General features: G+C 37.2%; 1 protein-coding gene across 2 annotated transcripts in view; it reads right to left on the bottom strand.

Annotated features, from left to right (window-relative positions):
* The window catches only part of LOC112053525 (cytoplasmic dynein 2 heavy chain 1), a 74,525-nt gene extending 57,673 nt beyond the window's left edge, over positions 1 to 16,852 (bottom strand). The window contains exons 1-20 of one of the 2 annotated variants that reach the window (XM_052882097.1): positions 16,516 to 16,852; positions 15,813 to 15,949; positions 15,117 to 15,281; positions 14,927 to 15,026; positions 14,195 to 14,324; positions 13,875 to 14,008; positions 12,181 to 12,425; positions 11,527 to 11,626; positions 10,820 to 10,959; positions 9,893 to 10,114; positions 9,108 to 9,251; positions 8,407 to 8,628; positions 7,789 to 7,974; positions 6,712 to 6,840; positions 6,198 to 6,343; positions 4,678 to 4,830; positions 2,588 to 2,797; positions 1,836 to 2,088; positions 1,000 to 1,143; positions 267 to 472 (exon numbers count right to left, since the gene is read on the bottom strand). In XM_052882097.1, the coding sequence (XP_052738057.1) occupies positions 267 to 472; positions 1,000 to 1,143; positions 1,836 to 2,088; positions 2,588 to 2,797; positions 4,678 to 4,830; positions 6,198 to 6,343; positions 6,712 to 6,840; positions 7,789 to 7,974; positions 8,407 to 8,628; positions 9,108 to 9,251; positions 9,893 to 10,114; positions 10,820 to 10,959; positions 11,527 to 11,626; positions 12,181 to 12,425; positions 13,875 to 14,008; positions 14,195 to 14,324; positions 14,927 to 15,026; positions 15,117 to 15,281; positions 15,813 to 15,949; positions 16,516 to 16,552 (3,203 nt within the window). In that variant the 5' untranslated portion in view covers positions 16,553 to 16,852. The remainder of the gene's footprint in view (positions 1 to 266; positions 473 to 999; positions 1,144 to 1,835; positions 2,089 to 2,587; positions 2,798 to 4,677; positions 4,831 to 6,197; positions 6,344 to 6,711; positions 6,841 to 7,788; positions 7,975 to 8,406; positions 8,629 to 9,107; positions 9,252 to 9,892; positions 10,115 to 10,819; positions 10,960 to 11,526; positions 11,627 to 12,180; positions 12,426 to 13,874; positions 14,009 to 14,194; positions 14,325 to 14,926; positions 15,027 to 15,116; positions 15,282 to 15,812; positions 15,950 to 16,515) is intronic. The other variant, XM_052882096.1, reaches the window with a different exon arrangement.
* Between the last annotated feature and the right edge of the window lie 4,901 nt (positions 16,853 to 21,753).

Raw genomic sequence — 21,753 nt, forward strand, 5'->3', positions numbered from 1 at the left:
GAAAGGGGTGGGGATTTTCATCCTCCTCCTAACAAGTTAGCCCGCTTCCATCTTAGACTGCATCATCACTTACCATCAGGTGAGATTGTAGTCAAGGGCTAACTTGTAAAGAATAAAAAAAAAAGATAAGATTTGGTAAGGAAAGAAAAAAAAAGTCGCTACATGCAAAGTGAGGATGAATTTTTTATCGTCTATCCTATAGTGTGGGGTATCGTAATCGGTATTTTTGTGCATTACATTAAGGATTAAAGTGTACAGATACTCACATCAGCTCTTGCTTTTCAGTAATAAGCTTATCGCAGTGTTCCACAGCATCGAGTACAGAGCGGCACCTGTCCGCTATCTGCTCGTAAGTGGCGTCGCGCGTGTCCTCGAGACGAGCCTTCGCTTGAGTCCAGCGCGACACCCACGCTTCCATACCGCTTTGCAAATTCTTCCATTCCCCGGTCAAACTTGATTTCACTATTTCTGCCTGTTGTATTAACAATTCAACTAATAAAATAACTTTATATACTAATGATTTTAAACTTATTTCGTGGTTGTTCATTATGAATGATATTTAAACGGGTACATACCACGATAAAACGACGAGATTTTTATTGTCGATATTTCGACCCAGTTGCATGGATCGTGGTCACGACGGGACTGAAGTTGCGAGATGAGAAGTGAAGTCAGCTGTTAGGGGCAAAATCGATCTACCCTCTTTCTTGTTCTTTTTCTTTTTTCAACGACCTCGCGTTTTTGGCTGTTTAGGCAAACCACACTCACGACATCGCTTTTGTTATTATGCGTATCGCGGCGCCCTCTTGTTGTTTATATAGTTTAAAAAGCGTGTTTTTTGCTTTTAGCACGCACTTAAAATTACAAATATTGGATTTAAGTCACGTGACTATTTTTTTCGTATTCCTGACAGCCTTTGACTGCCGCCGAAACGTCAGCGTCAACGTGCTGTTCATGTAAATGTGGGATATACACGAGGAGATGATAATTGAACGTCACCTGATGTTCGAACATCTGCTGCTGGCTGAGCATCTGCTCGTGCAGTTTGTGCCACTCACGGAACGTGCTGTCGAGCGAGGAGTCTCCGCCCCAAGTGCGCAACAAATGGCCTTTGCGCTTCAAGTCCTCCACCATTTTCTCCATCTACGGTTTACAGCTAAATTTACAAGACGACATCGTAATTATGCACATTTATTTTTTATGCACATTTATATTCTTCATGTGGTTGCTTTTCAACAGTTAACCACATGAAGAATCAGAATCATACGCCAGGATTACATTCAACAAAAGTGAAATATCAAAATTTTTAGTCAGCTATGGTAAATTTGGTGTATGGAATTAGGTATTTGAGCTCTCACTTCTTAAGAGTACTTTTAAGTAGCTGTAGAATTTTATTTAAAGAAGATTTTTTAATTCTTTCTTTAATAGCTATTGATCAATACTTGAGTTTTCAATATTTTTTTTCTCAGGAATTTACTGGTCATACTTAGAAAAATGACACAGGACTGGTAAAGCTATCTGGGTAGCCATCAGTACTAGATCTCAATACCAAAATAGATACTAAAACAATAACCTAATACAGAATGTGCTTATAATATAAACTGTCAAAATTTAAGCTTACAAAACAATGTCTAACTGGAATGGTTTGTAGTGTAGCGCACTCACACAGATATTAGTATTGTATTGTATGTATTGTAACGTTTTGACATGTTGCAAGTTAGTCAATAAAGTTACTTGATCGCAGTCAGACGTGTGTTTAATTGACTCGACTCAGTTCACAATATGTCGCCTCACCTCACCTTATCTGTTCATGTCAGTTCATATTTTCATATTACCTCTGGTATTCTGACTCTGACAGCCTGTTGTTTAGCACTGATCTCTGCGAGTTCCTTGCCATTTTTGGGAATGGCTTTATTCTCCAACATGAGCGTGGCGTTGGCCATGAAAGAGTCGAGAGCGGTCGCATCGTCGCGGCAGCTCGTCTGCAAGGAGGCCATGAGGCTCGTCCACAGACTGCGCGCTTGGGCTTCGAATTCGCGCCGCAATGTCACCGTTCCTACAGTTATCCATTCTATTTTTTCGTCCTCACTGGAAGTAACATATAATTTTTTTTTTCAGCGATTTACAGGTATAAGATGCTTGACATGATATAACATGACACACAACATATTTTGAGATGACATTCAGGACAAACTTCAACCAATAGTGGCGCCATCGAAAATATTCTTCTCATTCGTGGGGTTGGGACGAGCACGAAATTTCAACTGCCCCGCTTATGATATGTCTTTTTCTCTTTATGAGATATGAAGTGGACGCTAGGCCTAAAGTAGCTTGAGAGCGATAGTATAGCAGCAGATAGTTATAAGTTACTAGGTTTAAAATGGTACACCTAATTTAGTAGCACTTAGTCTAATTTAACTCTATTATCATAGAAGACCAGATTCTTCTAACAGATTCCAGACAATGTGGTTAAAGTAATTTATTTCTTCAAAAGAAACAGTCTTACTTATTGAGAACATTTCCGCAACCATAGTGATAAAGTATGACAAGTCAGAGCTGGAATTATAAATATTAATAAAAGACTTACAACATCATTTTAGCGACAGCTTGCCCATAGGCCTTGCAGGCTTTAAAGTTGAGCTCCCAGTCGGCGGGCTCCTTCAAGTGTTCGGCGCACAGCGCGTCCAAGTCGACGCAGCCGAGCGCCGCGCGCTGCGTCCACTTGGCGCAAGTGCGCTCCAGGGCCGACAGCGCGGCTTCGAGCTGCGGGACTGCTTTGTTGCCCAGCCAACTGTGCCTGGAACGTATATTCATTCATAGCTCTAAGCCTATATTCAAAACTCACCAGTACAATCCGATTCAAAGGGGAACGCCCACCGGCTAATACAACGTCAACCAAGGGAATCCAGGTATACTCCATATAAAAGTATATGGAGATGATAATATGATGTACAAATAACGTTGTGGACAAATTAAAGATGAATTAAAAATGCCAAAAAAAATGTTTTTGATTAAGTAATGATTTCATTATTTAGGTAGATTTTTTTAGATATAAGTAAATTGCGGGGTGGTTAGGGTAGGCCATTTACTAAGTACGTAAAGTTCGCTAAAATCAAGACGCTTGAGGCGACGGCGGGTGGGTGCCCTGCCGCTGCGTCGCTAAGTTCCCACTGATACCTAATATTTTTCAATTGCACATCTTGATGAACGATGTTTCGAAATGTTACAGAGTTTGCATCGTATTATATCAATCTATACTAATATTATAAAGAGGTAAAGTTTGTAAGTTTGTAAGTTTGTCACATTTTTTAAATGGGGTAATCTTCGGAATTACTGGTCCGATTTTAAAAATTCTTTCACCAGTAGAATGCTACATTATCGGGGAGTGCTATAGGCTATATTTTATATTGGTATCATATATATTAGCCGAGTTATCACAGTTTTTGTCATACAGGTCGGACTGAAAGTCATCTTAAACACACTTATTCGCATGCGCTGCCTTACCTATTGTGTAAAATTGAAATTAATGTATCGAGACTTTATGTATCTTTAAAAGTTCTACAAAAAAGTCCGCGACACCATATATCTATCTTCTATATATTAGCAGATATAGTACCTTTTGTGTTTTAAAAATTATTAGTTTTATATACTTAGGTTTACAACATTATTTATACAACTAAACTTTAATCCTTATTATAATAAATTATTTAATAATCACAAGGATGTTATGGAGATAAGATTTGCCCTTTACGGTATGTTAATTACTCAAATTGTTTCGGAGATAATACAAAATTTCTAAAAGACGCAGAAATTCCGCTATATGACGCCCGGCGCTTTCATTTACGTAGTTCCCGTTCCCGTGTGAATATGGGGATCAAACATAGCCTATGACACTCGCAAATAACGTAGCTTTCTATTGGTAAAACAATTTTCCAAATCGGCCCAGTAGATCCAGAGATTACATAGAAGTCTCTATTTCTCTTGGTCATAGCACCATTCTCGAAGGACCGATTTTGCTAAGGGTAGGAGTAAGATAGAGAAGTTACAGGGTATGGTAGGGTACTGGTAGGGAAGCGTAGAGGTAGTGTAGGGGTAGGGTAGGTTTACGGCCGGGTTTAGGGTAGTGGTAGGGTAGGGGTAGAGGTAGGGTAGTGGTAGGGTAGAGGTACGGGTAGGATAGGGAAGTGGTAGGGTAGGGGTAGGATAGGCGTGAGATAGGGGTACGGGTGGGATAGGGGTACGAAAGGGATAGGGTACGGGGAGGGTAGGAGTAGGTTTGGGGTAGGGTAGGGGTAGGGTGGGGGTAGGGGTAGGGTAGGGGTAGGGTAGATGTAGGGGTTGAGTAGGGTTGGGGTAGTGGTAGGGTAGGGTAGGGGTAGTAGTAAAGTTGACATCGAAATTTACGCGGACGAAGTCGCGGGCGTCCGCTAGTGTTCAATAAAGAATGAAGATGAACATCAAAATTATTCTGAATAATAAAACACCCCAACAACCTTGACATAATTCCATACTTCCATAACCTTAGTTTCGCGTTTAAAATATTACATTTTAAATGCGAAACTAAGTTTGTCTCTCTGTCTGTTACCATTTCACGGCTAAACCGCTAAACCGATTTGGGTCAAAGATTAATTGAACAATGAAGCAGAACTAGTACGTAAATAAATTAATAAAACCTACTTGTCAACAATAGAAGCGAAAACTGAAGTATCATCGGAGATATTGGTTTGCACCCCGACAAAGTGCGCGGGCGAAGCCACCAGCCGGCGCAGCTGAGTGTAGTGCTGCATGCGGATCTCTTCCAGCGACGGTGACGGACGGACGGCGCGCCCGCTGCACATTTTTTTGTAATAAATATTTCGTGCTGTGATAGCCCATTGAATATGACCTCAGCCTCCGATTCCGGAGGGCGTAGGTTCGAATGCAGTCCTCCTCCTTTTTTTTCTTCTTTTTTCTTTTTTTTTATATGCATTTTTCAGAAATTAAATATCACTTGTCTCAAACGGTGAAGGGCACCTGAATACCTGAGAATTTTCTTAAATCTGTACGCATGTGAAGTCTGCCAATCCGCATTGGGCCAGCGTGGAGGACTATTCCTCCACGCTGCCAACTCCGCTCATTTTGAGAGGAGACTCGTACTCAACATTGAGCCGAATATAAGCTGATAATGATGAATGATGAATTATTTCATGTATTGTTCATGATTGAGAGAGTATTTATGCAGTAGACCATAATAGATCCAATACATGTTCCTGAGAATAACGGGAACCATTCAGTGATATCTCGAATCATCACCATTAAAAACCTCAAACCAATTACCTTCTATTGGACTTGTATCAGACTCAAATTCACCAACAAAATTTCGGTCGTTTTTTGAACGAGATAAACTCACACATCGAAAATATTTAACACCAATAAATGTATCCTGTGTCCTTACATTATACACAACTATAAATTTTAAATCATATACACACATGTAATTTTAACACAATGAAACATTGATCCTATAGACACAGTTTGTATGAACACGTTTGATCATGATCAAATAGTTTTGACAGATGGGTCTGCCTCTAGCGAGGCAGGTCCTATTGCAGGTACATTTGGCCGTTGGTTTGCCTAGTAGGTAGGGGGTACAACCAGAGTTTATTGGTACGGAAATGTCACTCCAATACCTTGGAACCCAACGTCGATACTTTATAGGCTCTACGAACTAGGTGCTCCTCAAGATTTGCGAAATCTTGGTGATAATTAAATGAAAAGGTGTTATATACAAAACAAATAACGGTTTGTAACACAAAATCAACTCGAGCTCGTTCCCTGGTTCTCTTCTCTTGAGGAGTGACAGGTATACTAATATTATAAAGATTTGATTGTTTGCATTGAATAGGCTCTGAAACTAATGAACCGATTTGAAAAATTCTTTTGCTGTGCGAAGCTACATTATCGCCGGATGCTATACATTTTAACCCCGTACTTTCACGAGAACGGGAACTACACGGATGAAACTACGTGGCGACTGCTAGGTAAGAGAGACGAATAGGAATCCATGGATTCACTGTGCGGGTCCACCGCGTGGCAGAGAGAAAAACTCCGAGCTAAACTTCCAGGACTTGTGACCTATGGATGTAGATTTAAGGAAATCCTTGACAATCGATTAACACTCCCCTTGTCCTTTTCCTTAATAAAAATAAAGCACTTACCGTAAAACTAAATCCACCCTAACATTGGGGAAGTGTGTGTGTAAAGACAGCAATGTCTTAATGTACTGGCACTCCAGGGCTTTGTACAACTGCAGGTTCCAGTGCGAACGCCACATCTCCGTATTCTTGTAACCGTTCGCCTCCACCTTTAAAAATTTAAGGCAAATATTTATTCAAATAATTTGTCTGGTGTTAGTCAATCAAATACCTAGTCTATTAAGGATAAGTTGTAATACGTATCGACGGATTTAATTCCAATCTAACAAGTTCGGTTATCTTAAACCTAAGCCTCAATCGAGTTGTTATACCACCTTGAATGCATCTTCAGTCGATATAACCTATCACAATCAAGTGCGAAGACAACATATTAAACTCTTACTTACTCTTTTTTTTGTTTCATGTTATATTGTCCTATCAGTCAAAAAAGACTATGAGCAGGTGGGTTTTAGGTTGATAAATACAAAAGTTAAAAAGTTTATTATTAAAACACTTGAAATTAAGATTGTACATTTACCTTTTCAATAATATCCCTTATATCTTTAATGCCTCTTTTCCATTCTGTAAGCTTGGCAAGAAGCTCTGTGTCCATAAGCTTTTCGACTATATTACGTATAGCTATATGTTGTCCGGTCAGGTAAACATTCTGTAATATTAATAACCACATTATAATGAAAAATTTAACTCGCGGCAGGTGAATTATTCTGCTTAACAATTTCAGTTGAGGGGAATTCCTTTCGCAACATGGCGTACATCAGTTCCAAATAGTATTTAAGTAGTAAGCACTATATGCACAAAATATACAAAATGGAAGATTCCTTTTCCAATAAAGGTTCATAAAAGTCCTCACTTAGGCAGTAGTTAATTTGCTAGTGCAATTTTCCATATATGAAATTCTCAGAGTTATTAGCGAGTGATGGACAAGGCTTGTTGGAGTTTAACTGATTCGCAAAGTTAAAGTGGCAAATGACGGGTCAAAACTTTCTAAAACGATCTGGTCGCTGGAACTAATTGGAAGCCAGCGGCTCAGGCCACATGGTGTTTGGAGGTCCCTATAGAAAGCCTATACCGAGCAGTACATTGGGCTCACGGACTTGACTTTCTACGATCCCTAACGCTTCAAAAACTAGAAAAATGTATGGGAATGAGAGATCTTGATCACGTACCTGTCGATAGCAAATGCCATTCCCATACATCTTTCTAGTTTTCGAAGCGTTAGCGATCGTAGAAAGTCAACTTCGTCGTAGAAAGAGACTCGACGTGCCAATTGGCTAGAGGGGGCTGGCGTGAGTTCGCATTGAGCTCACTGAACGTGTTAAGCGTTGCCTACATTAAATAATTTTAGGATAGGCAATCATTCTTACGTGATGTGATAGCCCAGTGGATATGACATCTGCTGTCGATTAGGAGGGCGTAGGCACATAACTGAAAAGTTGGACATGCACTTCCAACTTTTCAGTTATGTGCATTTTAAAAAATTAAATATCACGTGTCTCAAGCCCCTCTCATTTTGGGAGTAAACGCGTACTCAACAGTGAGCCAAATATGGGTTATTCGTGAATCATTCTTAGCTTCTATGGGCTCCACTACTCACCTGTCCTTCCAGCTTGAGCACCATCTGCTTCAGCTGGTCAGTGTAGACTGCTAGCTGCTCAGCGTCGCGCCAGTACAGCGGCTGGTGCTCGCTCACGAGTGCTGATAGCTCCAGCGCTGTCTGCAGCATCATGGGACGGGTGGACGGCACCATGCGCTCGCCGAGGGTGTTGTGGAACGAAGCCACCTGCAAAAAGTACCAAGTTGTTTTTACTAAAGGGTAAGGTGTTTTTTTCTTAAAGAATATTTGCTATGATAAATCCATTTCTCTCCCAGTAGAAGTTAGGTGTGAAAAATTAACAAACATGTATTCTGTATTCTTGAAATTTTCTGCTACTAAAAATATTATAAATGGTACAAGAAATTGGTTAAGCCGTTCTAAAGTTATGGTATTACCAGGGATAATAGGGATTTATTTTTAAACATCTAGATAACTTTATCAGGATGGGCATCTGCAAAAACTTCTAACACTCTTCTTATTTTATGGGTTATTCATAAATTACGTCAAACGATATTCATGATTTTTGAACGTTAACTACTCAAAAAAAGTCACGTCTTCAATAACCTTCGATGGCCCTTTCATATTAAGTAGATAATATGGATGACCCCTTATCTATACCTGGTGCAAGGCTCTTGCATGTTTGAGCGGCGCAATGAGCGCCTGGAGCGCGGCCGTGGTGTTGGGGTTGAGAGCCGGGAGTCCCATGGACATCAGTATGCGAGCCTCGGACTCCGCGCGCACTAACTGCGGGTCATAGTTCACGACCATGAGCTGGTCGCTACTCGAAAACTCCACCACTGGCTTCGTTTCTGATAGATGGGTCGATTGTTTCACCTCTGCCTATAGCCAAGATATCAATACATATAAATAAAATTTAAAACTCCAGCACTGACTTCGTTTCTGATAGATGGGTCGATTGTTTCACCTCTGCCTATAGACAAGATATCAATACATATAATTAAAATTGAAAACGCCACCACTGGTTTCGTTTCTGATAAATGGGTCGATTGTTTCACATCTGCCTATAGACAAGATATCAATACATATAAATAAAATTTAAAACTCCAGCACTGACTTCGTTTCTGATAGATGGGTCGATTGTTTCACCTCTGCCTATAGACAAGATATCAATAAGTACATATAAATAAAATTTAAAACTCCACCACTGGCTTCGTTTCTGATAAATGGGTCGATTGTTTCACCTCTGCCTATAGACAAGATGTCAATACATATAAATAAAATTTAAAACGCCGACACTGGCTTCGTTTCTGATAGATGGGTCGTTTGTTTCACCTCTGTTAATTAATATGAATGATTACCTGCAAATCTCTGGACCACTCTTCGTGCAACTGCGTGTACATATTTTTGAGATCTTTGAGAATATGCACAGATAGTTGTAACACTTCCGCGCTTTTCTCAAACTCCGTCAAATAGTTTTCAGTACAGTCTTTTATTTCCTTTACCTGAAAAATACAGGTAAATCACATTTTGTTACCGATGCATTTGAAAAAACTTTAAAAATTGACGATAGGCTTTTTTTTATTTAAACAAGTTTAAAAACTTTTGTCAATTCCACTCATGGATAGCTAGAATAGACTTTTGTCAGAGATATTAGAATTATTATTGTCGGTGTTTAAATTGTTTTGATTATGGCTTCACATTTAAGGAAAATTGTTTGTTGAAAATTACGAAACTTTGACGAAATAGCAATCATGTCTCATCATTAGCATCCCATATTCGGCTCACTGTTGAGCACGATTCTATGATGGACTATTAGTCTCACCCCTCTCAGGATGAGAGTCCATCACACTTGCATAATGTGGATGCGGCAGACTTCACACACTTACAGAATTGAGAAATTTTTCAGGTATGCAGATTTCCTCACGTTGTTTTTCCTTCACAATTTGAGACGTCGAAGGCAAAGGTCATATTCACTAGATTAGCACGGCTCCATGCCTGTTGGAAAGTAATGACGAGGAAGATAAAGATGAGACGCGCTTGTCAAGAAAAACGTTTTTTTTTTCTTCTTTTTAGTCGACAGACTATAAGCAGATTAGTGGCAGGAAAAACGTAAAACTCAAAAACAATAGTGGACAGGACTAACTTTAGCCTCCATCTGTTTGGCCCACTGTATCCGCTGTACCAGTGGCGACGTGTCCGGCGGCGCGCACATCTGGACGTCGAGCTCGTCCGCGTCCAACTGCGCGCGGACTGCGTGCAGCATTGCGAGCAGTTCGCTCACGAACAGCTCGAGCTCGCTGCTCAGAGCTTGCTTCACCACAGGTCTGTTCAACAGTGTCTTGTATCGCATGAACTCATAAAGCATCTGCAAACAATATACATATTTGCACAAGAGCTCTAGGGATTAGATCAGTTTTTTAAGTTTGTAGGTATATAAATTAGGAGTATACTAATAGTAAAGCAATTTTCTGAAAGTAACAGGATATCTGCGTTCATTATTTTCGGAGCTACAGGGATTTAAAGTGTCAGATTTGCGGTACTGCCACGAATCCCTGTAAAAACGCACGAATACAAAATGGCACGAATTAATGACGTCGTTGATTCGCTAATCGTGTGAAAGTATTTTGTAGCAATTTATCATAAATTGTTTAATTTGGGCACATGGAAAAGTCAGGGGAGGTAAATGTTAATGCATTCTGAATGGTTCCTTTACACCTACACCCAAGGTAGCCTGCTCGAAATGTTTCCTTCCTCCACCAAAAGACATCATGTGATGGTACAATTATTGTCAATGCTACCCGCCGCGTTATATACGGCTGTGAAGTGTACAAACAAATAGAAAAAAATACTTGCGCAGTTCGGCGTGTTGCAACTTCAGAGCAGACTAGAAATTTGGAGGTAAAGTCGGAGTATGTGCCAGTTTAGAAAAAAATAAAACTCTAATTCTACCTGAACTAGGAATTGTGGCTACGATCTCTTGGTTCTTAAGCAAGGAGTTTACAACTGCGTTAGCTAACTGATCTAGACTATTACGAAAGAATTTAATAAAATATGTAACAAGATTCTATACCTGTTTTGTTGATGTGTTGTGCAACCGTGGCTTTAATTTTTCAGCAATTTTCGACTCTGCAGGTCGCAAGTTTGCAGAGAATCTTGCAACAGCGTTGTCCCAAATTTTATTTGGGCCATTGTATATCCATACATTGATATCTAACATAAAAACGTGTATTTTTAGATTTCGTTTAATTTTTAAAATGCCACAATTTATGGTCAATATACTGTCTAATATTTCGTCACGACCATACTGCTCCATCTTTGTAAATATGTGACTTTCCTGACAAATCTGCCCCTGTAGCTAAGTGGTACGTCGATTCTCTTTCTATGATCGCAAACGGTTCGAAAACTAGAAAAATGTATGAGAATGACAGACCTTGATCACGTGACCTGTCGATAGCAAATGTCATTCCTATACATTTTTATAGGTTTCGAAGCGATCGTAGAAAGAGAATCGACGTGCCACTTAGCTGGGACAGACAAGTTATGAGCGTAGCGAACCAACTAACAAGTTGTTTGCATTTTAACCGACTTCGAAAAGGAGGAGGCTCTCAAGTTGATTCGATAAAACCTTTAAACACTCTGCAGCCGTTGTTGCGGCATGTAGATTGTATGCCTAATATACCTAATAATTTACCCTTTAACGATGATTTATGCTAAACGAAAAATAATTAGTAAGGTACCTAAGTGCTAAGTGGTAGGTACTTTACACATACAACTTACGTTTGAAAGGTTCAAATAACTGATTGGTGTTTAACTCTTCTCGCTCATTATTTGTTAGCAGCTTACATAGCTGATTGAAAGTGGATCTTATATTATATATCTGAAACATAACCATAAAACATATTCCACATGCCGGTAACTACATTCGTCTAAAATTTGGAAAATTTATTTCAGGCTTAAAATGTATAGTTAGCGGTAGTCCAGATTATAGGCTACTAGCAGACGCCACGCGGTTTCACCCACATAGTTCCCGTTCCCGTAGAAATATGGATAATAGCTTCCCAAAAGTGAAGTACTTTTCAAATTGGTTCAGTAGTTTCTGTACCTATTCAATCAAATATTTTTTATCTAAATATCTATCAAATCTTTCCTCTTTATAATATTAGTATAGATAGTACAAATATGTGTACCTACCTACATTCATTGAAACACATCAATCAATTATTTATTTTAACTCTCACATAAGATTATTTTCTCCTCCCAACCAAACTTGTAATCAATAAAGATTTATATCGTAAGATCAAATACGAAAACGTTATCGGCTATACTACAATATATCCTCAGAGGTACAATTATCTGCCCATAATATAATTGAGCCTCTGAGTATGTAATAAAGTATATGCTATAATATAATTTTTTTAGTCCTGACTGTACCTCTTTGAGTCTCGCGTGAAAATTATTACAAAATAATGGAGTATAAGGTTTTCCTTTCCAAGCATGTAAAGCGTAGTTGGGCCAATAGGTGCGGGTGAGCGAATCGCACGCGCTGCTCCAAGTTTGTATAGCCTCGAGTGCTTCAGATAACAGTACTACAATTTCATTGTCTCTCACTCCGTTGTGCACTGTCCATATGTCAATATCTATTGCTGCTTTTTGTAACACTGAGCATATAACATGTCCTGTAACAATGATGTTAAATACTGTAGATGAGTTACTAGGTCATGAAAAATGAGGCGCTCAAAAGAGTAAATTTCTACATCTCAATGTTAGTTGTGGTCAACAACGAACGTTATTTAAACAAATAATACCTAAATATCGTCAACAATGTAGAGTTGTGTGTTCAGGAAGTATAAAAAATATATATACATAAATAAATAATGGAGTAAAAGACAAAATTGTACATGTATGTGCTCTGTTTTGTAGCCTATTATTGGTATAATTTTTTGCGGTGATTATGTAGGGACGTAACCGATACTTGTTACACTTGTACTTAAGTTATTTTTCGACATAGTAACCATACCTCTTAACGCAAGTGATGGGATCAATTATTGATACCTGTCTCGAAGAAGTCTCCCGCCAGATCTTTCGATCACTTCCCCTTTACCTTCTAATACGGGGAGGGGGGTGGTTCAAAACGTCCCATCCAAAAAAGTCCAGAAGTTGCTTTGTGGCGTTGGCCGTGTGAGGACGTTTTGGGACTCACCTAGTAGACAATTTCCGATATCCGAGAGCTTCGGTGATTTGCGAAAACATCTCAGAAAGTTCATCTAACGTCAATCTGCGATCGTCACGGACCACAATCTCGATTTTTTTCGCATTCGAATTTCGCACTTTGCGGGAGATATACGATTGGCATTTTTCGCGAGAGATGCTACTGCGTCAAGAGTTTTCAACACACTTACCTCGGGTCGGTCTCGTGTTGCTGTCTAATACTCTAATAGTAAATATGTCAAAAGAGTCTTCCCTACACCTGTGAGAGTATCAGTTACTTTCTGGACATGCATCGTACATGAGATGATAATGGTTAGGTGTCTTATGGTTGGTTAGCAAATATGGCGGAAGAATAAAGATGGCCAATTATTTGTAACTCACGATAAATATATCAAGTATAGCAAACAAAAACGTAATATTGTCACTATAAAATATAACGCAATATGTTACAGGATATCTATATACATATATAAAAATGAATTGCTGTTCGTTAGTCTCGCTAAAACTCGAGAACGGCTTAACGGATTTATCTTATCTTGGTCTTGATGTTAATGGTCTTAATGTTCGTGGAGGTATAGGGAAGGTTTAAAAGGTGAGAAAAAATCAAATAATTTCCGGGAAAGCCCTAAAAACTGCCCTTTTCTATTTCCCATACAAACGTTTAAGAGTCAAGCGGTAAGGGTAGGGTAGGGGTAGGGTAGTGGTAGGGTAGGGGTAGGGTAGGGGTAGAGTAGGGGTAGGGTAGGGGTAGGGTAGGGGTAGAGTATAGAAGGGTATAGTAGATAGATAGGGAATAAGTGCACTTATGTCAAAACGAAGCTTGACCGGGTCCGCTAGTCAATATATAATATTAAATAACAGAAGAATTTCGTGTGCTACATGGGCAACAATAAAATAGCAATAATAAAAATCCTTACCTAGAAGATCAAATATGTGTATCATTCTATCTTGTGTATATGGGTGTACTGTGTATCTCCATACATCATCCAATATGCCAGCTATATTTTCAACTAAATCTCTTCCTTCGTTTATGGGACTGGATTGCAGAGACCTAACAACCGTTATACACTTAGTTTTTTGGCCTAAATGAGCTACGAGGTTTACATACTCTAAGCTACTAGGTTTAACACTAATTCTAACAATTAATCATAGCTTTAAGGTCACAAAATTATTGATCATTCATTTAATAAATAGTTGTTTAATGTTGTAAGCTTTGACATTAGTGTTATATACAAACCGTATTTCTTCACAAATATCTTCAAATAGAACACAAAAAGCAGATGCGGCTTCTCTTTCTTTTTTATTGGTATCTCTTTTTTGGTTCACTGTTTTCCAATATTCCACTTCATCCTCAATAGATAATATTACTGTAATAAAAATGTTTCTTATATAATACAAAAACTCCCATTCATTGTCTTTAACTAAAAATCGATCTATGTCATAGATATTCATTTTCTTTTCTTTTAATTTCCACTGGCTTTTAGGTAGAAACTCTAAACAAGCTTATACACGTGCATCTTGAAGCCAGCCTGGGCCTATGGCGCTCAACTGTAGGGTAGTGCATGCGACACTAGCCTAAATATTCTACAAAGAATGCAAAATAAAATACTGTAATCCTGTTTCCGTAGGAATACGGGAATAATATATACTCAGGGGCACAATTATCCGCCCTCTTTAATATGAAGCGAGTATATTAAAGTGGGCGGATAATTGTGCCTCTGAGTATACATATAGCCTATAGCCTTCCTCAATAAATGGCTATCACTGAAAGTATTTTTTAAATCGGACCAGTAGTTCCTGAGATAATCACGTTCAAGCAAACAAACAAACTTTTTAAGCTTTATAATATTAGTATAGATGCCTATCCTAGTTAATAACCTTGTGCACACCACTACATCATAATTATTTGTTCTCTTTCTCGTTGCATCCCATGAGTACTTTTTATATTTAACAATTTAAAGTAATTTACCGTTTATATTTTCATCTCCTTTTCCATGTGCAACAACTCTCAAGTTTGTTTCTAAGTCTAATAAATTTTTCTGTACTTTGTTAGAAAACAAATCATCTCCCTAAAACAATCAAAAGTTATAGTTTTATTGATAAAAATCATAAAAAATCATCTCAATAAAGAATAGAAGATTCCTAATATCAATACTTACTAAGTTAAATAAGGGACTAAAAATTTGTCTTAATATTTGGTACAAAGACTCAGCAGCGCCAGTGCTCATGGTAATAATATTGATATTATTCAAAGCATCTTCCCCAACCAGAGATTGATATGAAGTTTTATAAAAGATAATACTTTTCTTTGGCTCTCCTTGTATCTGTAATTAAAAACACTCAGGATAGCTAAAGATAAATCTAGAACCTTATGAAATACAGGGTACTCGGGAGTATTGCCCATAACTTCAAGATGTTGACGAGTCCACTTATAGGAGCATAACTCATTTTTTTTAACTAAAAAAAAACTTTTTTCATTCCATACAAAGTAATTCAAATAATTCTGACTGTCCATGTAATACACGCCTTTATCTATAGATCTATTTTCAAAAGAAATATTATTTACCCTCAACATATTAATGTACACATGTTCCTTGGATATTTTAAATTTATTTTTGTTAAAGCAGCCTTTAAATAAAAAATTTTGTAGACTAATTTTTTTAAACTTTGAAATATTATATACATAATATACCACTGGTGAGCTGGAAAAGCTGGTGTTAGGGTCGAAAGGTGCTGAAATGTATGGAGGAGGTATGCCTCCTTGTGGGAACCCCAACTAGGTGGGCCAGAGATATGCATGCAGGTTTCAGGTAGCCATTCGATTACTATATCAAAAAGTCACAATTATAACTTACTGTTGTTATGAAAGTTATCTTATGATCAACACCAATGTATGTTTGAAGTACGAGAGTTTGTGCATTGTGAAGAAAATCCACCAAAATATCTTCATTGTTGCCTTCTATTACTAATGTTGGTAAATTGTAGAATTTTTCTGTAACAGATAATTCAAACACAATATAACAATTTATACTTATCAAAATAAATATAGTTTATGTTAGTATACGCAGGTACTTATAGCATGGTGCAGGTGACAGTTGCCTTATGATGTTCTTAATATGTACTATTATCCTGAATCGTGACAAAGTTTCAAGAGTGAAATGAACTGTCACCCGCACTATGCTATAGAGCATGAACTGTAGTAGCACATTGTTCATCATAGCCAATGGACATGGGGCCCAAGGTGCTGGAATGATGAGCTCACACTAGAAAATGCAGTTTTGGTCGAGCCCCCACCAGGTGGACTGACAACATCTATTCGCAGGGATTCCCTAGATGCAAGCAGATCGTGATGTTTGGAAGTCTCTTCAAAAAGCCTATGTCCTACAGTAGACATCCATCAGCTAATATGATGATGATGGATGATGATGAAGTAGGCACTATATTAGGTATTCTGTGGTATAATCCAAAATTCATTGCAACTAGGCTTTAAAATGTGTACCACTATTTTATATCTTTTAATTCTTGTTAGTATTCTTTAACTAGTACAAGTTCACCTACCTGTGGAGCTTAAAATAAACTCTCTAATTGCAGACATATTTTATAAATATGTATGTTTAAACATTGTAATTGTTTCTGGTTAACAAAATGTTATCCAATATTTCCAGTCTAGTAAATTGTTTTGACTTTGAATGGTTGCCATAGCAACTGTGTCTAGCATAAATTAGAGAATCTATAATTCTATACTTTTATCTATACTTACTAATATTAAAAAAGCGAAAGTAAGTCTGTCTGTCTGTTACACAGCTGAAAAAATCAAGATGATTTTATTAAAATGGTAAATGGGACCTTGGAACAAAACATAGGGTACTTTTTGACCCTAAAATAAAAATAGAAGGGGCTGAAAAAGGGGTTGCAATTTTTCCTGGAAAGATTTAAATTTTTAGAGTTAGTTTTAAAAAGGAGATCATTCACGCTCCATACATTTTTGGGCTCTTTTTGAAAGTGCCGGCCAACAAAAAAAAATGGCACGACTCGTTAGAATTGGCTATTTGGAGCAATAGTTAATATGGCATAAAAGTTGTCAGGTGGCTCTGAACCAAGTTATACAGGTTCGACGATTCGTTATTTCCATACATTTTGTCAATTTTCAAAAGTGCCCGCTAAGAAAAAAAACTGATACGTATCGTTAGAACTGGTCATTTGGAACAATAGTTAGTATGGCACAAATGTTGTAAGATTGCTCTGAATCAAGTTATACAGGTTCAATGACTCGTCACTTCTATATATTATATATTTTGAGTTTTGTAAGTGCCCACCTACAATATAAATAATACGTATCGTTGTAACTAGCATTTGCAGCAATAGTTACTATGTCATAAACATTTTAGTATAGCTCTGTGCCCAGTTATGCAGTTTCGATGATTCGTCAAATCCATATGTTTTATTGATTTTCAAAGTACCGTTTTACAAAAATATGCACTTATCACTGCACTTATCGTCAGAACTGCCCATTTGGAGTAATATTTAGTATGTCACGAATGCTGTAGGTTTGGTCTAAACCAAGTTATAAAGGTTCGATATCTCGTCAGTTATATGCATTTTATTGTGTTTTGTAAGTATCCACCGACAATATTAATGATACGTATCGTTTTAACTGGTCATTTGTGGCAATAGTTAGTATAATACGAATGTTGTAGGATTGCTCTAAACCAAGTTATACAGGTTAAATGACATGCCATCTCCATACATTTTATTGATTTTTAAAGGTGCCTGCCAATAAAATTCTGACAGGTATCATTTTAACTGATCATTTAGACATACTTTGTCAGTTAGTATGGCAGACACGTTGTATAAATGCTCTGATCTAAGTTATACAGGTGTGACTATTTGTAATATCCATATATTTTCTTGATTTTTAAGTGCCAACTATTAAAATGGTACGTATCATTAGAACTGGCTGTAATAGGAACGGGGAGTAATAGTATAGTACTACAAACGTTGTAGGCCTGTTATACAAGTTCAATGATTCTTAATTTCTATGCATTTTATCGATTTAAGCAATACAGTTAGTTGGTAGGTATGACAGAAACATTGTATGATTGCTCAGATCCAAGTTATTTGCGTTCGATGATTTGTCTCTTATGTTTTTGTTGATATCTGAATGTGATGGGGAACAATAAATAGGTAATAATGATGAATACTTAACTAATAATATGAAATAAATGTCATCATGGTGTAAGAGCTGTGTCATCATTATTTGTTATGTTCTTCCTTCTGGACCGTTTCTGCACTTGGTTATGTGATTCACCGTTGTGCGTGTATTTGTTATGTTATTCAAGCTTGTAAACTGAATTTACCATTACTTGAAGAACTTAATAAAACGTTTTTATTTCTCACAATAACACAATTTTTAGTTACATTTGCATCATAATGTTGAATTTGTTTAAATGCTTAGAATCATTATTTCTATACTTTATTATTGATTTTATGTTTTCCAACTTTTTCGGAAATCAATGAATGAAAGTTATATAACTTGTTTCAGTACTAGAATTTTTCTGAAGCGTGTGCAACGTGTTACTAACTATTGCTCCTATTGACTAGTTTTAATGTTAGGTACCATATTTTAGGTGAACGGTACTTTAATAAATCAGTAAAATATATGGATTTGACGAATCATCTAAACAGTATAACTTGATTCGGATCTATACTACAACGTTTATGCCTTAGTAACTATTACTGAAAATGGCTACTTATAACGATAAATAGCATTTACTTTGTAACTTACAAAACTCCATCAAATACATTGAAGTGACGAGACATCGAACCTGTATAACTTGGTTCAGAACAATCTTGCAACATTCGTACCATACTAACTATTACTCCAAATGGGCACTTTTAACCATAAGTACCATATTTTTGTTAAACGGTACTTTAAAAAATCAATAAAATAAATGGATTGGACGAATCATCGAAACTGTATAACTCGACACAAAGCTACAATGTTTATGCTATAGTAACTATTGCTGAAAATGGCTAGTTATAACAATACGTATGATTTATTTTGTTTGCGGGCACTTACAAAACTCAGTAAAATGTATAGAAGTGACGAGTCATCGAACCTGTATAACTTGGTTCAGTGCAGTCCTACAACATTTGAGCCATAGTAACTATTGCTCCAAATGGACAGTTCTAACGATACGTACCAGTTTTTTTTCTTGGCGGGCACTTTTGAAAATTGACAAAATGTATGGAAATAACGAATCGTCGAACCTGTATAACTTGGTTCAGAGCCCTCGTAAAACTTTTATGCCATATTAACTATTACTCCAAATAACTAGTTCTAACGATTCGTGCTATTTTTTTTCGTTGGCCGGCACTTTCAAAAAGGGCCCAAAATGAATGATCTCCTTTGTTCTTACATCATAAAAAAAATGAAATACATATGTGATTCAAGATTTTTCTAAATCAACCCTTAAAGTGGTGAAACATGTAGAAATAGGTGAAAGTTTACATTGATTTCCGCTAGTAATATATAAATGTGAAATCTCGAAAATCGCTTGACGTACAAATTTATTGTCGGCAGGGTATATAGTTAGTAGATGATCGCTGAGAACGGAATTTGCGAGAGGGTCAGATTAACGAGGATTAAGGGCGGACGAAGTCGCGGGCATCCGCTTTTTATAACACTTTTATAAGTAACTAGCGGACCCCCGCGACTTCGTCCGCGTGAAACTCGATGTAAACTTTCAACTACCCCTACCCAACTCTACCCCTACCCCTACCCTACCCTACCCCTACCTTTTCCTGAATTTTTTTGCTATAAACCTCACGGAGCCCGAGACCTTTCCAACGAATGCAAAACCGTGGAAATCGGTTCGTGCGTTCTGGAGTTATAGCGTCAGGCAGGAAAACCCGACTTATTTTTATATAGTAGACCAGACCTCCCGAGGTTTCAACAGCGTAGTTCCCATCCCATTCCCGTGGGAACAGGCGGTGAAATTTTCTAGTCTATAGTGATCTGTGGGTGAAATATATGTATTCCTATAGTGATCTGTGATGTATTCGCTGATAATATTTTAGCGTATCATTGGTGATGGAATTTTTAGAATTGAAAAATCCAATCTCACCTCTCTAAAATTTAAATTATCAATATTTAATTACCTATACTCTTTGCAGTTTTCGCTTGTGATGATGTGATTGTGATTGTGAATGAATAAAAAAAACACAAGCAAACAGAATACCGAAAATAAAAATTCAAATTTCAAATTCAAAAACCAAAACAAAGTTTTTTTTTCTTTAATAAAATCTTTCCTTAGGGAAAACACCACAGATTAATAGATACGAAAACACAAAGGTAAGATCTTGGTAAGATAATAACAAAAACAAATTGTTTGTCTGTGCCAAAGAATATATTACTTAGGGTGGCCACTCACTACCAAATGGTTGCCAACGCTTACAAATTAGTTGCGCAACTTTTTAATTTGTATGGGTAGTGGCACCAAAAGTTAAACGGACTCCAACAGATAAACGTTTGTGCTAAAATCCCGAAAACAAAATAAACTACGCTACACACATACGCAATATTTGTACCCACTTAAAGCAATGTTTTCACTATACGTGCACATAAAAACATAGGCACTTATGAGTCGCACGCGCTCGTAGGTGGGCGTAATTTAATCGCTTTCCGCAAAAAAATACCTTTGTATGGTAACCTACTTAAGGTAAGCGTCTTCAAATTTAAGCATTTTATTGATTCATTGAAACAATTCATGATGGATTTAGGTAATATTACTTCAATAAAACTTTTGGATTAAATATTCAAAGTTAGATCATTAGATCAACTTACAGTGTTGAGTCCAAAAGTTTTGGTGCCACTACCCTAATCAAAAGTGAATCGCTACTCTGATACGATCGGCATCCAATTTATTAGTTGCGACGATTTAGTTGCTGTAGATGTGCGGGCTGTCATTTATCGCTTTATCTGGGGCCCTAATTGTCTAACGCAAACGATTGAATTTGACAGTTGAAATCGTACGTTTTTACTTGTCAAACGGCTATTTCGGATTGTGTAAGCCAATGGAAAGCCATCGGTTGGGCATAGTTAGTTCATTACGATTAGATCGTTATTTTTATACGAAGAGTGAATGATTTGTTAAGATTTGACAGTTATTTGCGATTGTCTTCGAATTGTGTAAAGTTTTATGTTCATGGCTTATGTCAAAAACTTACGATGGGTCTTGAGTCACCTTTGATCGTAAAACGGACAAATTGTGGATGTCCAAAATTCCAAAATAATAATTTATATTTTATTAAATATCTAAAATTAATATTTTTTCCATTCTAAATCTCTCAATTCAGTCTCCCCGTCCACAGTTAGCATTTTTAGGACGAAACTTTGCGAAGTGTTTTGTTTGTAAACAATGAACTCTGTTAAAAAGAGTAATAAATAATATATTCTTTGCAATGAAAAGTCAAAACAATGAAGTTAATTGAGTGCTATTAATCGATTTATATAGGATGCTGAGACTTGGACTCTGAGAGAAAGTGAGAAAAAGAATATACACGCTCTAGAAATCTGTTGAAGAAGAATGCTTGCATATCCTGGACACAGTCTCACTCCTCCAAGAACTGGGGATCAAACAGCATCTTTCTTCCAGCATCCAATGTCTTCTTACACACACTTTCTTTGGACGTACCAGAGAAAGAGACGATAAGTCCATAGAGCGACATAAACTCAATACCTACGATATTTAATACCATACCATGTTTTAGATTTCTGCGACACCTTGCATGTTG

The sequence above is a fragment of the Bicyclus anynana genome, chromosome 6 (genome assembly GCF_947172395.1).
Source record: "Bicyclus anynana chromosome 6, ilBicAnyn1.1, whole genome shotgun sequence".
In the NCBI taxonomy this organism is placed as follows: Eukaryota; Metazoa; Arthropoda; class Insecta; order Lepidoptera; family Nymphalidae; genus Bicyclus; species Bicyclus anynana.